The 17,069-nt window shown below is 35.9% G+C and overlaps 1 protein-coding gene across 1 annotated transcript in view; it reads right to left on the bottom strand.

Annotated features, from left to right (window-relative positions):
• Nucleotides 1-1,181: 1,181 nt before the first annotated feature.
• The window catches only part of LOC140155079 (neuropeptide S receptor-like), a 188,840-nt gene continuing 172,952 nt past the window's right edge, over nucleotides 1,182-17,069 (bottom strand). Inside the window, exons 8-9 of the mRNA XM_072177772.1 lie at nucleotides 8,611-8,791; nucleotides 1,182-3,391 (exon numbers count right to left, since the gene is read on the bottom strand). Of these exons, the coding sequence (XP_072033873.1) occupies nucleotides 3,148-3,391; nucleotides 8,611-8,791 (425 nt within the window). The 3' untranslated portion in view covers nucleotides 1,182-3,147. The remainder of the gene's footprint in view (nucleotides 3,392-8,610; nucleotides 8,792-17,069) is intronic.

Below are 17,069 nucleotides of genomic sequence, written 5' to 3'. Positions count from 1 at the left end.
ACGTGAACGCAAGCAATTATTTATCTATAGGGTTCTTCTGTAAAAAACTAGCTTACCAATTATTGATCTGGCACCATTTCGACTGGGCACTTCTGCAAATTTACATGGAAAAGGAATAGAGGTAGTCATTGTGACGTCAACGCCGCCATCTTGTGGGTACGGAGTGCCTTGTTGCTAAGATCACCGCGTTGACGCTTGACTGAAGAGGTGCTTCACGCGGGGCGTAATGTCTAACGCATGACATGCAGAACGGCAGTATACCCACAAGATGGCGGATCTGCTGACGGCCTCTATTATATTGTTCCACTTCTTTTATAAATTAGCATAATAACATAGACGCGCGTATTTTGAAGCGCAAATCAATCACGTGTCCTTGCACTCCTCAAAAGTAATTGCCATACTGTGGTGTGTGCATGTAGGGGAGTTTATGTGGGGTAGTTGGGTGTAAACCACAGAATTAAAACCAGAGAACCAGGACTCGACCGCCATCTTGGTACAGGCATGGGGCAAAAATTGGGGGTATTCGGTTTCCCTCGGAATGCGCTCGAGGCAGTCGTTGTCATGCAAGCGCGACATGGATGATGGGCGCATTTGAGAGACGCACTTGATGCGACCTGCACGCGAGTACCAAGACGCTCTAGATGAGACGCAGAATTGTTTTCGTTCGTCTCCGCGCACCGTCGGCAAGGACCCGAATACCCCCAATTTTCTCCCCATAGCTGACGGCTCGATTGTACGTGGCGGTATAGGGAGTCCCGGTTCTCCTTCTCTAATTCTGTGGTGTAAACCCATGCTTGAGTATGTGGGATGTACGTGTAGTGTGGCGGTGTGGATGGGGGTGCGTACGTGATTGTGGTGTTTGTGGTTTGAGCATAATATGTTTCTTCCATTCGCCGATATAGAACAAATCATTGAATTGTTTGGCGTTTGTTCTCAACAAGATATTAGAGAGATTGCGATTTCCAAACGCCGTGATCGTACACCCGCCTATCTATTCAAAATCACTCAACTGTGACGGCACGATGTCGCTGATAGAGCCAGTTTCTACACGGACGAAATGAACGTGCGGACAACGTAGAAAAGGCACAAAATGTGTCCGTTTTACAATATATTAAAGACAGACAAGGATATTGTTGAACATGAAGGAAAGTCTAACTATCAATATGATTAATTTTGTTTGTAAGAAGTCGTTATAATAAAGCAACAGTGATGTGTAATCTTGACTTCATTCATACGTGTGTAGATTGTCTACCGAAATACGTTTAAGATCGGCAGTACAAAATAGAGATTTTAACCCACGGAAGACACTGAAATTGACAGTTTCGTACTGCGTCACGCGGTTTGTGCAACGGAACTAACTTTTCCCACGAAAATTATCATTTTGAAAATAAAATCATGATATATGCATGTAGTGGTCTTGATCTACCGAAATATTTGTGGTTTAGCAACCATAATATTCAGGAAGCACTGAAATACAATTAATTTTATGTGGCATGCTAGACCCGGGTGTAGTCAAAATTGAATTACACCTTAACAGCCGGAGACCGCTAAATATCTTGTTTGTTGCCTTCCTGTGGTCAGCATAAGCATTGATCTCGGTCCCAGCCGGCTTGTGCTCCTCCGTGACGAAGGAGACACTCCAGCATTTAGCCGAGGCTGGCGATATAAACGCCCATATGAACGCATGGACAGCGCAAGGCGTATGGAAAATCGCAAACTCTCTATTGTTCTGAAGCTCTTATGTCTTACATTATACCCTATAATTTCACACCAAATTAAACGTTCACAGAAACAACGAGGCAGACCATTTCGTCGGTCGCAACACAGTCATAGTGGCTTAGAGAGATTTTTCCAAATTTTTCGTTTCACATAGTGACGATTTGTATTACCATCTGTGTTATCCACCGATATTAGGGGACCAAAAATGCATCACATTCGGGTATAAAGTGAACATTAACATATATTTGTGACCTGTTCGAGGTTTTAAAATGAAAGTTGTTGGTATTCACTTCAAAGTAAAAACTTTGTTTCCTTATACCAGACGATGAGGTACGTAAAAATGACTTATATGATAAATGTTTATGTTCGTGCATACCGACTGTCGTGCGTTGGCCCAGCCTCCTTCATCTGCTACAACGGTATATCAGATTAATTTTGTACAGGAGTGCAATCTTAGTGCAAACCTCTCAGCATTTGGGCGTGGTAGTCTCGAACATCTAGTGATAGTAGATTGAGACAACTATAATCGGAGTCAATGATACCGAAACTGGTTCACGTCACCTGTCAATCAAACTTGGAAACGGTTTGTTTACGATTTGTCGTGATGATTGAAATTTCTGAACGCAGCGGATCACAGCGTGCCCTATGTTTAGTTTTACATTTTTTAAACATGCAAGTGGTCTCAAAAGCTAGATCTTAGTAATAAAAAGCTTTCTTTCTTGAAGACACCATGTCAACAATGCCTAGAAAAGTTGCGTTTTGCCTTGTAAAAGTACTGATACCGTTCGTCATTTTTTGAGATTCCTTTTCTCCGATGAAGGCACTAGATGAATCAACCTTCTATTTACGAACCAATCACGGGCTGTTGGGAGTTGCTCGTCAGACGCTAACCAATTTCTTTATCTCCTGGTTACAATAGGTAACATATTCACCCCGGATAAATGAACAGCTTGAGATTTGCTCGAACTCAAACACACGTAGTAATGAGAGCCCAGGCGTCGACCACTACATCTCAAGATGAATTCCGCGATTGCTAAAAATTACAGCAGACATAATTCACAAACCAATCAGGATTTAAATGACTTTTTGCTTGTAAGAATTAGGATATAGGGATTTTCACGTAAGAAGCAAGGATCCGTGTATTACAAAAGTGAATATATAATCTATGTCTTCCCAGTAGAATTACAAAAACTGCCATCAAACTATTTCCAAACCATGTTTCCGTCTGCCATCGATGATGCTGGAACATCGGAACTTTGGCTTTATACATTTTAAATATTAATTTCCGAACGATTACATAATAATGTTAACAAGAAGTTAAACACACTTGGTGATTTCATTTGTTGAACATTGCACATAATAAAGACGTACATAGTCAAATAGCAATTGTTGTCAAGAATTTGACACATTCTGACTCTAAATTCATAATTACATTGCAGTGGTGGCAGTTCTTTCATTCGAAGTGTCCGATCTGGAGTGGGCATCACTGACTTGTACCAAACGACCGGGTGTGTAAATTTTCCCGCCACGTCCGCCTGCTCCATCAGACAGATTAAATTCCGTCACATGAGTATCGGTACGCATAGTTGAAGACGGCATACCGAATTGGCGTGTTTGATACGGTTCACAACATGGGAGGTGAGCTGCAAGCCAATTGACCACAGAAAAACGTCTGAAATTGAAAGATGTATTCAGTTTTGATTAATAAAATGAATTTGGGTTTGTGCATAAAGGGAGTCTAAATAAGTTGTGACCAAAACAAAAACAATAACAAAAAGGTGTGTTAAATTAACTTGTAAAACGTGTGTGTCCACCTAAAAAGAACGCTGAACAATAATGAACAAAGGCAAAAGAAAGATTTAGCATGCATAAGTACAATCACATCAGAGCCATAGAAGGATAGGTTAAAAGAAAATCATCCATCTTTGAATTATCTGATCCATATGTCATGTTATTTCTCCCCACTGTAAGGTTACTTTTCCTTCGATAAAAACCCTCGGCTATTGATTATGTAATAGTTCAGTGACAGTAGTGTAGCCAAACTTTTGGAACAGAAGGTGGGCACAAACTTGTGCCGCTCCTACTAATTACGCAACTATTTAGTGGGCCTCTCCGTCACCCCTACCGCAATGGATCTGAAATGTTCAAAATTGGTTCTGAAGTTTGTCTTTTTCTACTCTAAGACCATTTTTTGCATTTGCTTCATTGTGATTAGCAGTTGTTGAATGCTTCTCGGAAATATCCCATCATGATATTGTACTCTATTTTTACCATAATACATCTTCACCTCTTTTGCTGTTTATACCACACCCATTACACCGGCACGCGGATACGTTTCCACATATGTGAAGCCCATAACAAGTTTATTTTCGAACACTGAACCAGGCGGAAACATTTGCCAATAGCCAGTTATCATAACCATGCATTACACACTGTCTTGTACCCCATGTTTGTGAATTTCATTTACATTTATGTAATGTTTCAGTATTTTACTTCATTTGAGATAAGCTCGCTCAGACGACAACAGGTTTCTCTCTATCAAACAACTAGCCACAAGCTAGATATATATATATATACGAGCACACGTTCCAAAATGCAATTATGAGGAACAGTTTGTGAAATTTAGCCACTAACTAAAATTGCTTACAGTAATAACTTTTGATATAATGCTCCTAAACCAACACCATGAAGCCATAATTTACAACCATAATTTCCTGCATTTTACGTAAATTGATACTTAGGACTACGACTCAGTGATCATAATTAGGTAGTTGGTTTCTCCGAATTTACATGCATTCATAAATTGATCGATACGGGTTAATGCAAGGAGCTCATGGCACAGAACTGTTGGCATTTAAAACAGGAATTGATACAATTTCAAGAATAAGGATATATCCTTTTTGCTTTTGATCTTGCAATAAGACATTAACATTACCCGTGTTTATTATTATTATTATTATTATTATTATTATTATTATTATCATTATTATTATTATTATTATTATTATTATTATTATCATTATCATTATCATTATTATTATTATTATTATTATTATTATTATTATTATTATTATTATCATTATTATTATTATTATTATTATTATTATTATTATTATTATTATTATTATTATTATGTATTATTATTATTATTATTATTATTATTATTATTATTATTATTATTACATGTATTATTATTATTATTATTATTATTATTATTATTATTATTATTATTATTATTATTATTATTATTATTATCATCATCATCATCATCATCATCGTCGTCGTCGTTGTCGTCGTCATCATCGGGGTGGTGAGGTAAGAGCCACAAGATTAAAAACACAGATATCAAGTTTTCTTTGCACTTTGTACTAGATTAGCGGACTATTAAATCGAACCTTCATTGTATACATTAACTAATGTGACCAGAATGGTAAAATAATACAAATATTCTGTAAGGTGCTTTATTTTTGGAATGAATGTTTATAAAAATGAAGAAACTGCAAAGGGAATGCAATACAACACAATCAACACTACATGTAGCAACAACGATTGAACGAGAACTGCAAAACAATTCACTTTGTTTGTACTTGTAAGGTTGCTTATTTTTCTTCATATAATGTACCCCCTATTAAGATATTAACCCCTGATATTTAGTAGGGCCTCTCCGTCACTCCTAGCGCAATGGACTTAAAACATTCCAAATTGGCTCCGAAGTCGATCAAGCTTGTCTTATTTTACTCTAAGGGCAGTTTTGCAATTGCTTCATTGTGATTAGCAATTGTTGAATGGTTCTCGGAAATATTCAAGTACTACATATCTTTACCATTCATCATTTTTTTTGCTGTTTATTCAACACCCAATACATGAGGATACATTTCTACATATGTTCCACGGGGACGTAGGTTAAGAAAGCTAATAAAAAGTTTATTTTTAAACACGGAACTAGGCGGAAACAATTGCCAATAGCTAGTTATCACTCCAATTTTATTAATGTTTTATCATAACTGGTGCATTACACACTGTCTTGTGCCCCAGGTTTGTGCATTTCATTTACCTATATGTAATAGGTTTCATTATTTTACTGCATTGAAGATAAGCTCAGACGACAACAGGTATCTATCAAACAACTAGCCATGAGCTAGATGAGTATCTCCACAAGCACGTGCTCCAATGTGCTGCCAATATTTGAAATACAATTATGAGGAACCGTTTCCGAAATTCAGCCAATAAATAAGATTGTTTACATTAATAACTTTTAATATAGTGCTTCCAAGCCAACACCGTGAAGCCATAATTTACAACCATAATGTCCTGCATTTTGTATAAATTGATACTTAGGACTACGACTAAGTGATCATAATTAGGTAGATTTATTCTCCGAATTTACATGTATACGTAATGGGTTATGGCCCATAACTGTTGTAATTTAAAACAGATATTGATACGATTTCAAGAATAGGAGTGTATACCTTTTATGCTTTTGATCTTGAAATAACACACATATAACACTACCCGGGTGTCTGTGTATTATATCTGAGCACAATGGAAAATACTTATTATAAGTAATATTTTTAGTTATTATTATTATCATTATTATTATTATTGTTATTATTATTATTATTATTATTATTATTATTATTATTATTATTATTATTATTATTATTATTATGTAAGCGGTAAGACCAACAAGATTAAAATGCAAAAACCAAGTTTTCTTTGCTCATTATACCTGATTAGAGGCCCTAACTAAAGTAACCAGCATGGTAAAATGATAAAAAAATATTCTGTATTGGGTCCTTTGTTTTTGAAAACTATATGATTATACAGATGAAGAAACTGCATCTCGAATTGGATATAATACAACACACTCAACACTGGCAAAAATGATCGAATGACACCCGCAAAACATCCACTTTGTTTGTAATTCAATTCGTCTATGATTTTTCTGATCCATGTTACTTAAGCCCTCTCCAGGTTGTAAGGGTGCTTATTTTGTCTCAGATAATGTATCTCTTGTATAATAGTTAGTGGGCCTCTCCGTCACCCCTAGCGTAATGGACGTACGATGTTCCAAATTGGCTCTGAAGTCGATCAAGTTGGTCTTGTTTTATTCTAAACGCATTTTTTGAAATTGCTTCATTGTGATTAGTAGTTGTTGAATTGTCCTCGGAAATATCCCATCATGAAATTGTACTGTATATCTTTACCATTATATATCTTAATCTCTTTTGCTGTTTATTTAACAACCCAATACACGAGGATACATTTCTACATATATCACACGGTGGACGTAGGTTAAGGGAGCCTATAACAAGTTTGTTTTCGAACACAGAACTAGGCGGAAACATTTGTCAATAGCTATTTATTAATCTTTTACCATAACGTGGATTTCATTTACCTATATGTAATATGATTCATCATTTTACTGCATTGGAGATAAGCAACAGGTATCTATCAAACAACCGACAACTAGCCACAAGCCAGATAAATATTTCGAATGTGCTGCCAATATTCATAATGCAATTATGAGGAATAATTTGTGAGATTTATCGAATAAAATTGCTTATATTTATAGCTTTTGATAGAATGCCCATACGCCAGAATTTCTTGTACCTGATGTTCTATACTTTGGATTAATTGATCACATTAGTAGTTTTATTTTCTGGATTTTATACATACACTGCTCGATATGGGTTAATAGCTAATGGCATAGAATTGTTGAATTTTAAAACTGGAATTGATACGATTTCAAGACTAAATGTTTCCTTTTTGCATTAGATCGCTTACCTTAAAAGAAAAAAGAAAGAAAGAAAGAAAGAAAGAAAGAAAGAAAGAAAGAAAGAAAGAAAGAAAGATAGAAAGAAAGAAAGAAAGAAAGAAAGAAAGAAAATAAAAACTGCAAATAGGAATTACCACTACACTAGTTTCCATGTATTATTATATCTCAGTGAAATTAAATATATTATTACTAAAAACCATCGTTTAATCGTCATGGCAAAAAAAACCTTTAGTTTTTAATCTTGTTTGCAAAAAACCTAAACTTTAACATTGATAGCAAAATGTCCACTTGACAAAGATGATTTGGCAATGATAAAGTCTTTTACACTGTACATAATTGACATGACCTGAAAAACTAAGGTATAATCCAGCCTGGTTAGATTATAGTCGAATCATCAAAATCTGTAAGTTTTTACCAATTCATTTACGATTAAAGCATAGTACTTGAAGTAGCTAATCTGATATATTTGACGGACACTAACGGAATCAAATAACACAATGATAGATAGTAATTCTATGAATTGCATATACGTGGAAAACGCCAGTAACTTGCTAATTTTTGCAAGCACGCTTGTAATTTGCACATTCATGTGTTGCAAGTGTGGAAGAGAGAGTTTCGTGCGCAATGATATCTTCATCGGTTGAGCAATGATGTGATTGGTTGAAATTGCATGTATTGAATGCGTATCATTGCTGTGCATTTGGGCATTACATTTTATGCATACAAATTTTGTTAAAGCAGCGCGTATTATAAGTAGAAGTGAGCTAGGATCTTCTATTCTGGATTTGGTAGATGGTAGATGGTATTGGCGAGAATGAAAGGAGGAGAGGGAGAAAAAATCTACCAGGCTTGTTTGAAATGCAATATTTGTATTAATAAACATTGGAAGCACTTAAAATAATGAACACAATGTAAAGGGGGAGTTTAGCCCGGAGTTTTTAGGCATAAATAAGAACAGTACGTTAGCTGTTTTCTCAAATGAATATTCCGTAAGTTGGTTCTGAATATTCATCAAAGACTAAGGTGTAACATAATCGACACTGAATATTCATGGCGTAAGCCTATACTTTAAGTAATTACATAATTGCATGTATAGCACATAGTAGACTCACCTTAACTCTTTACATATATTTGTACTAAATATTCCATATATGAAAGGATTGACGGCACTGTTTAGTGATGGCAGGTTCTGTATGATTGTGACGGCAAATGACGCTTGAGAGTGAGGTTTGATCACGTGAAAGGCATCCAGGGTATAGTAGAGGGAAAATGGACACCAACACACGATATACGCTGAAAGAAAGCAGATGTAAAAGTACTTGACATAATTATGACGTATGTAAAACTTACAATTGGCTTTGTTTTTGTTTGACTTACAATTTCTGATTTTTAAAGAGTTGAACTTGTAAAAAGTGACGGCAAAACACTGTTAAAGTTATCTTTAAAAAATGTCTGAAAACGCTTATTGTAGCAACTATTTCATTAAAATGTCATAAATATCACTTATACAAATTAGTTTGAACATTTTATGTCTTAAAATATATTACATTTAATGGATTATGTGAGATAGTGTGCACAGACTCAGGAAATGATTACTATAACGTCAGGTCGTAAGCGATAAAAAATAGCCAAAAGTGGCCAAACTACAATTTCACTTCTATTCAGTGCATCCGTCAGGTCTTTAGTATCTGACAAGAAAGAGAGAAGAAAGGAAACTGTCGTCCCGCGGGGGTATGGTACGTTGGGCAATCGCAGCAATTCTTACATTGTACAAAAGTCCATGGAGGTAAACGATTCTGGACATTTTAATAACCGTGAACTCACTTGGGAAATTTGTATGAGATGAACTTTCATTTATAGAATTGTGTCCCGATTTGAGGGCCTCTATGCAGCGATACTTGAAATGCACGAGTGCTTAAATTCATTGCGATGTGGTTCCGGCTAGTCAAATTGATGCATGATTTTTCCACAGACTGTAGCAGGAAAATGAATGGACTTTTTTCCAATAAGATAGATTAAATTAAACAAGTCTGTTTTGAATGCGCCGTCTTTGAGTTAACTCTAGCAGATTGAATTGGATAAATATTCATTAGTTGGGAAATCTTTGAAAGTTTCACAAATTGTTTCATTTTCTGTGTCTTGTAGAACTTTGCTAACATCAAGACTGTCGAGATTCCCTAAGTACATTTGAACACAGTTAATGAAAAACTGGGTTGTTTGATCTTCTTACTTTCTGATACAATGATTTACGTATAGAAAAAATCCATCCATATAACAATGCACTTAAGTGCAAACTTCTTTCAAATAAAAAGTTTACGCGCTAATGGTTTGTCGTTCTTTCAGTGCTACTTCTTGATCAAAATCTCCAGCGTTTTACGGATATTAACCAGAACATGTTGGATGGGTATATTCAATCAGAACATGAAGAATTCCACTGTTTAAGGCCACGATTTTTTCAATATCTCATCAACCAATGCAAATCTTAGAAACGTTTGAGCATGTATTTCAAAACGGTAGATTTCATGATTATAGTACGGCTAATATTCGAAGCTCCCCTAAATCATTATTATGAGCGATTCGATTTATTTATTTCATACCATTTGCATTGTTTGCGTTAAGTGGCTTAAGCCTCAATAAAACTAGATTTCCAATTCTGATTTATTTGATTGATAAGCGACGAGTACCATGAACACGCTGGTCCCAATATCTCTGATGTAATAAGATTAATACAAATCAAGCAATGCAAAAGGCCGATGTGTTCGGAAGATACGAAGAAATGGTACGCTCTTTTAGAGGCACCATTAATTGGCTAAAATACTGCTCCGAATGACCTCTGTGATCTAATGAGATAAGCTACAGCGGTGTTAGAAAAGCTTGCTATTTTGTGTCCTGCAGGTCAAACCACCTTTTCAACATCGGTTTGTCGATTCAGATTTATAACACCATGTATAATTTGAAAATATCTGAAGTAAGTCTGTATCTGCATGCTTTTAAACCTTTTCCTTCCCACTAGCGAAGCGCTAGCTTACCGTACCACCATATCAATATTAAAGCCGTTATTACACAGGAAAGTCTCATAGCAGATAAATTGTGTGTTTTAATAATCTACAAGATATTACGTGCTTTGACAATTTGGATTTAAGAACAAAAGACATATAGAGCGTATTGGTGTGCTCTGTTAATAACGCCAGCAACCAAGCTCCCGGGTAGGATGTCATGGATCTTCAAAATTCTAAAAGTTTTACCTGCCTACGATTATGAGCTTAGTTGAAGACACATTTTTCATTTCTCACGAGCTGTGTAAACCGCTCATGAAAACAAACCCTCTTTTTTACATTTTGAAATAAAATACCGTAAATACGTATTGTAAATAATACAATATCACACATTTCAAAAGGACACGTCTCGTAGGAATTCAATGTTTTATAAAATAAATAATGTTAAGAACATGTGTAGTTAAGCCTGGCGTTGACCTTACCTTGGTATAATATTTGAGTTAAATAATTAGTTTACATTTCCTGTACTTGATATTTGCAAAGACCATTTCCTGGGGGCGTTTAATCAGTTGGCTTTTTTTTCTACAATGTCTACTAAGGAAATGAATGAACAGAAGGAAACGAAAGCATTTCCTTCTTCAATGTTTGAATAAATCAATGTAACACATATTCATTGCCACACGCATGTATTGATCGAAACTCAATTAACGTTATAATAGCCTTAGCCATATTAGCAGCATTGAAAAATGCGCGCACATTAAGAAACTAAAATTTTGGCTGTTCTAATCTTGCAAAAGCCTCATAATGACATCACATAATGTCAGTGTCCGCTCTTAGCTCTTTCGGGTGATTTCATTACTTTTTATTCTCGTTATGAAAGAGAACCTTTAATGTCCTCATCTTGCAAGCTATATTTTAGTATTTCAGTGTCATCTATATCTATCTAATAGCCAACTCGAATGTTTGTTAAAAATGTATGTAGATGATATTTTCTTCTTCTTTTTCTTCTCACATAATAAACGTCAAACAATGTGTCAGCGCTATAAACGTCGTCAGTAGAAACTGCAGAGCAAACGATGCCTTACATAAACTTGTTTCATTTCTTGTGCAAATAACTGACTTACGCGACCGTTCAATATTTATGCCACGAGGAGTGGGAGCTTTGACAAAAAATCGACAAAATATTTCGCGTTCCCCCATCACATTCGTTCAAAATTTGTGAATTCTGCTTGTTTTCCCCTTTCTCCATTTAAAACGTAACATTCCCCCTCATGGCATGGCTCAAGTAAAAAAAAATTTCCCACTCAAAGATTCTCCTTACAACTCCCACTCCCCCTGGCGTAAATATTGAATCGTCCCTAACAAGGTTTGATTAGTTGCGTGTTGATGTAAGTAGTACGAAGGTCATGGTGATCATGGTGATGCTGAATGCCTAGTGGTAAGATTGTGATCGATAACAAAGGACGCAAGTTTTGATTCAGCTATATTGGTACATTTTCGGCACTGACATATTGGAAAATGTTACCAATTAATATTCTTGAGATTACAATGTACAATCTAGGTGTTTCGAGAGAAAAGTATGTAAATTTTGTCACTTTTGAAATGCTCTCTTTAAAAAAAATTAAAATTGGAATAATTTGGGAAATAATTTGGGCTGTGTAAGAACAAAAAGTACACCTTTCTCTAGTGGGCGCTTTCACATTAAGTTATTGTGATCACTTATTACAAGCACCTGCCGGGTAAAGCGTTTTAAAATATGCGGTAAGGACAGTTTAAAATTTAATGGTGGAAACCTTTACAAAAGGTAGCCTACCACTTTATAAATAACTTGTCGGCAAATAAATTCGGCATCAAAGGAACAATGCGTTACGTAATGTATTGGGTCTCCATGTTTATTATAACCGCCATGGTACTGCCACTGGAAACAATTTACAGTATAATACATGTTCGTGTCATTGTGTGATATCTAAAAGTAAATGATTTTACAATAATTATAGCATATTGCCAAGTATCCCCCTGAATAATCTGATTTGATTATACATTTGGTTTCGGCATTTAAAGTTCATGTGAGCTGGGAAATTCCATATTATGTAATCAGAGAAATTTTCCTATGAGATCATTTTGGAATGTCTCTTGTTTACAATGATATCATCAAACATGCAGGTTTATATTTGATTTGGGGATTCCCCAGATATTAGTATGTACATAGTGCATGACATAAGTAAACCACTAGTTATTATTTAATGTAAAATATAAATGTATATTTATGAGCTCTATGTCTAATATTATGCTGGTTTCATACTTGCCGCTGAGCAGCATGACGCTTCATCATGCCGCTTGTACTTTTCTGCAAGCGGAGCGGCACACCGCTGACCGACAGCTGCATGACTCTGAAAGCCACTATTGCCGCTCAGCACCGCTCCAAAATAGTATTTTGTTCTGAGTTGGCTTGAATTCAACTCCCAGCGGTGTTGCCGCCGCGGCAAAGCGGTGGAGTGGTGGATATATCGGCTTGCCGCTGGTCACCGCTAACGTTTTTGGTGAGATTGCGCAGTGAAGTAAAATCATCTTCAGAGCGCCTTTAGTTAAGGCAATAATAACTCAATGTCGTTGTGTAGTTAATGCGTTGAACTTTGAAGGTGCATCTAAATGCTCTCAAAGTAGGGCATAATGAAGCCCAATTCAGCCGCTGAGCGAAGGAAGATCGTGGATTATGCTAAAAGTACGCAGTTATCCCAAATAAGGGATACATAGTTATAGGTTAATGAAGGCGTATTACTTGTTGGGGGGGGGGGGGGAGAAAAAAGACAAAAGAATGCACACGCGTTGATGTTGATGCGGCAAGAGCCCAGCAAAGTATCTTGGTGACGGTACCTGTGCTGGCGCCCCAACATAAATCTTGCAGCAACAGATCTGTGCTTAGAATACATTGTTTTTTTAATACAGCACCACATTTTGTTGTTGGTAACCACTTTCTGGGACATCTTGTGGTACCAAATAAATTTGGCGGTTTTAAAGCAAAATTGTCACTAAAAATGTTGGAAAATAGAACCAAATAATTATAGATGCATCAACCCGCCCGAAAAACAGATCAATCCTACGCGACGCTAACGCGTGCGAAACACTGCGCGTAGTACTGAAGCATATTGGATTCATACTTCCGTTTCCTGGACCATCGCATGTCATACCTCTATGTTTGAAAAACACAATGTGCAATTGTTGTTTATGAAAAACAAATCTAAACGTTCATTTGTAATTTGCTTGAATTATACAATATCGTATAGTGTTAATTGTGTATCTTGGGAAAAATGTGTTTTGGGCCTTCGGTCTTCGATCGTAACACAATGAAGCACAATTTCGCGCTTAGCTTGTAAACTTGCATATGCGATTGAAAAATAACAAATTCTCTCTGATCGTGCTGATGTTAATAATACTATAATATAATAGTGATAGTGATGAAATTATATATTAAATTATTATTGATTGTGTCTTACGGCAGGTAATAAATGTCAAATTACCGCGCATCTTGACATGTGTAAATCTACATGTAACAAATATGTCATTTTTTTGTTTCACACATTAGGGAATACAAAGCATGATTATCAAATAAGTTGTCGGATATATCTAATGATTTAACGGCCTTAATGCAAGAAATTTCCTCAATATTAGTTACTGAGATAAAATAATGCATATTTGCGAGAAAAGGATTGATTACATGTGGAATTGATATTTTACAATACAAAGTGGCAAAAAACGATGAATAAATGATTGAATGAAAGGAGCTAAACATTGGAACCAGGAGCTCAGAATTTAAAAATGATACCTTCAAACCAATGATAATATTGTGATACAATATGCTATCGCTATATACTAAGTAGTACTATCCCAGTGAAATGAAACGACATATGACTTAAATTAACATTTGCCAGACATGACGTTCACATTATGCTGTTTCGAACAATTTCATTTCTTTCTGCTCCCATCTTTTATGCCCACTCTTTATTATCTGTCATGACACCAGTTGTAGACTTTAAATGGTATGATAGGCGTAAGTATTGGTAATGATGGAATATAGGGAAATGGGTCACTACCGCTTCACCATATTCCTCCAGCTACTTGTGTCCGCATGTTTCCCAGTAAGATGGTTATCCTCACCATATCTTCAAAGTGTAAGCTGACCTTAGGTGACCTTTGTCTTGTGAGATCAATACCTGATTTGAATGCATTTGTTGTCTACATCTATCAGAGTTCAGATCATATAATAAAAAGCTTGACAATTTGGCCAGTAAGGCTTAAAAGGCCGATGGTCATCTGCTGTCAACGTTGGCCGATTGCAGAACTTTATTATACAGAGAGCTACTTGGCCGACGTTTCAACAGACATTGAACACTGTCGAGGAGAGTGATATTCCTTCAGGAAGGAAGGTTATAGGGAGTGCGCTACAAATATCATGTACAGGTATAGTTCATATCGAGGACTTGGGACTCGCTGTCATAATCAAAATAAGGAATCGATACGGAGTTGAAATTCGGTGTCTTACATTGACTGATGTCCTGCTAAGACACAACATATATACGACCACCTCTCTTTAGAATCAATGTACTTGGCCGTGGGACATTTACAAAGGAATAAACTCATTACACGTCGGCAATTTGCCGGCAGATCCGCTATAAGCTATTGTGGCGTTAGGTGATGAACTTAACGACATGAAATCGGGAGTGCGCGTTAGTTGAATACTAACGGTTCTGAATTTTTTTTGTACTTTATTAAAGTGCCAGTTCACCTTCATTTCTTAATGAGTTGAAATTAAAACAACAATTGCTATACTGCCACATTTAGTCTGGTCGATTTGAAACTTACTTTGGAATAATAAGATCGTATCAATGGCATGACGAACGCATCTTCTTCGGGCACTTATAACACCAATCGTCTTACAAATGCAAGATATAAACTCGACAAAAATGCAACAATTTTGAATGCACTGCATGATTTGCATATTACCAAAGTCACACCAAACCAAGCATTTTGATACCTCGTGGAACAAAACATTAAGACTCAAACATGGTTCTTGATATTGTTGTATAACAGAGAAAACTTAGAGGTGAATTGCAGACAGGGATGTAGCCTAGCAAGATTGGGACTGATTATCTTTCAAATATTATATTATTATAAGGTAAAGAGAAGGAACGCTTATAAAGGGCAGACAAACGGAAGTGTGGGTGGACAACATCAAAAAATGGACAGGCCTTAAGGGAGAATGCATTTTAACACCGAATAATATCGTGAATAGCAGGAGCTCTGCGTCTCCAATGCTATCACGTTATCTCAACAGCTATAAAACAGAAGCAGTACACTACTGGTGTATATCTCTCCTTCTCCCCACTCTTTGATATATTGTTGTTAAAACATCGAAAGTTATTTTTTTTACACAAAGTATAGTAATATTTTTATTATTATGATTGTCAGTTATATTTACATAAGCACTTTATTGCTTAATGGCAAACGCAAGTAAATGGAGTAAAGAATTCGCAAACTACGTATTATATTATTTTTCCCAAAGTCGTGTCACTTTGTTTTTATACGTCGTGTCACTTTGGGACATTTATCAAAAATACCTGTTTAAAAAGCGATAAGAAAAGTCAAAGTAAAGTTTGAAATTATTGATTTAATGTCCTAAATGTTTTGCTTCGAAAGGCTGAAGAGAAAAACCTTTATAAAGTGACGTTAGTCATGTTCGTGTGCTACAGAGATTAAGTTCGTTGGCAAACATTAGGAAACAGTATCCACACTCGTGTTGCTTTTATAGTCAATTCATACTGACAGAGCTGGGTTAAGATTTTTTCCGATGTTTTCATCTTTTAACTATATAGGTTTGACGTAGTTGAGATTAACGTATATTAAGAAAACAAGTTGACGCAAACTGAACTGTATTGAAGACTTTATATAGTATAGTATATGGAGGTATTTACTTACAAACTCTTGGGAATGACACAAAATCTTGTTATTTCATAATTACACTAGTGTTAGAAAAATATGTTTCTGAAGGTGCATTAACCGACGAGTTTTAACATTTATCATTTGCGTGTTTGTAATAACAGGCAACTTCCATCAGTGATGATCAAACATCAACTTCGATGATCGAAAAACACAGCAGTCAAGGACGAAAGCAATTCAGTTTGTTTTCAATTAGCCAAATACAAATACCAAATACAAATACAAATATCGCATGTAAACCGGGTAATGTTGAAATTTTAATTTGAAATTTAAATACGAGTTTGTTGTGCGGGCAGAAAGGTGATGAATCGCCTCCCAGTTTCACTGATAACCAGAATGGAGTCAAGTGACTCTATAAGTGGAGTAAACTAGCACTGACTCTCCAAAGGAGTCACCTGATTATCACAGGAGAGTCAGTTGACTCTACCTGTGGGGTCAATTGACTCTACATTCAGAGTCGTCGACGGAGTCAAGAAATTTATGACTCTTCAAGGAAGTCAGACTCCGAAATTGCTTGGCTCTTGACACCATGGAATGTATATTCTCCCATTCCAAGGGCATGGTGGTCAAGACAAATTGTC

This window comes from Amphiura filiformis, chromosome 6 (assembly GCF_039555335.1).
Source record: "Amphiura filiformis chromosome 6, Afil_fr2py, whole genome shotgun sequence".
NCBI lineage: Eukaryota > Metazoa > Echinodermata > Ophiuroidea > Amphilepidida > Amphiuridae > Amphiura > Amphiura filiformis.
This window is presented reverse-complemented; position numbering and strand designations above follow the sequence as displayed.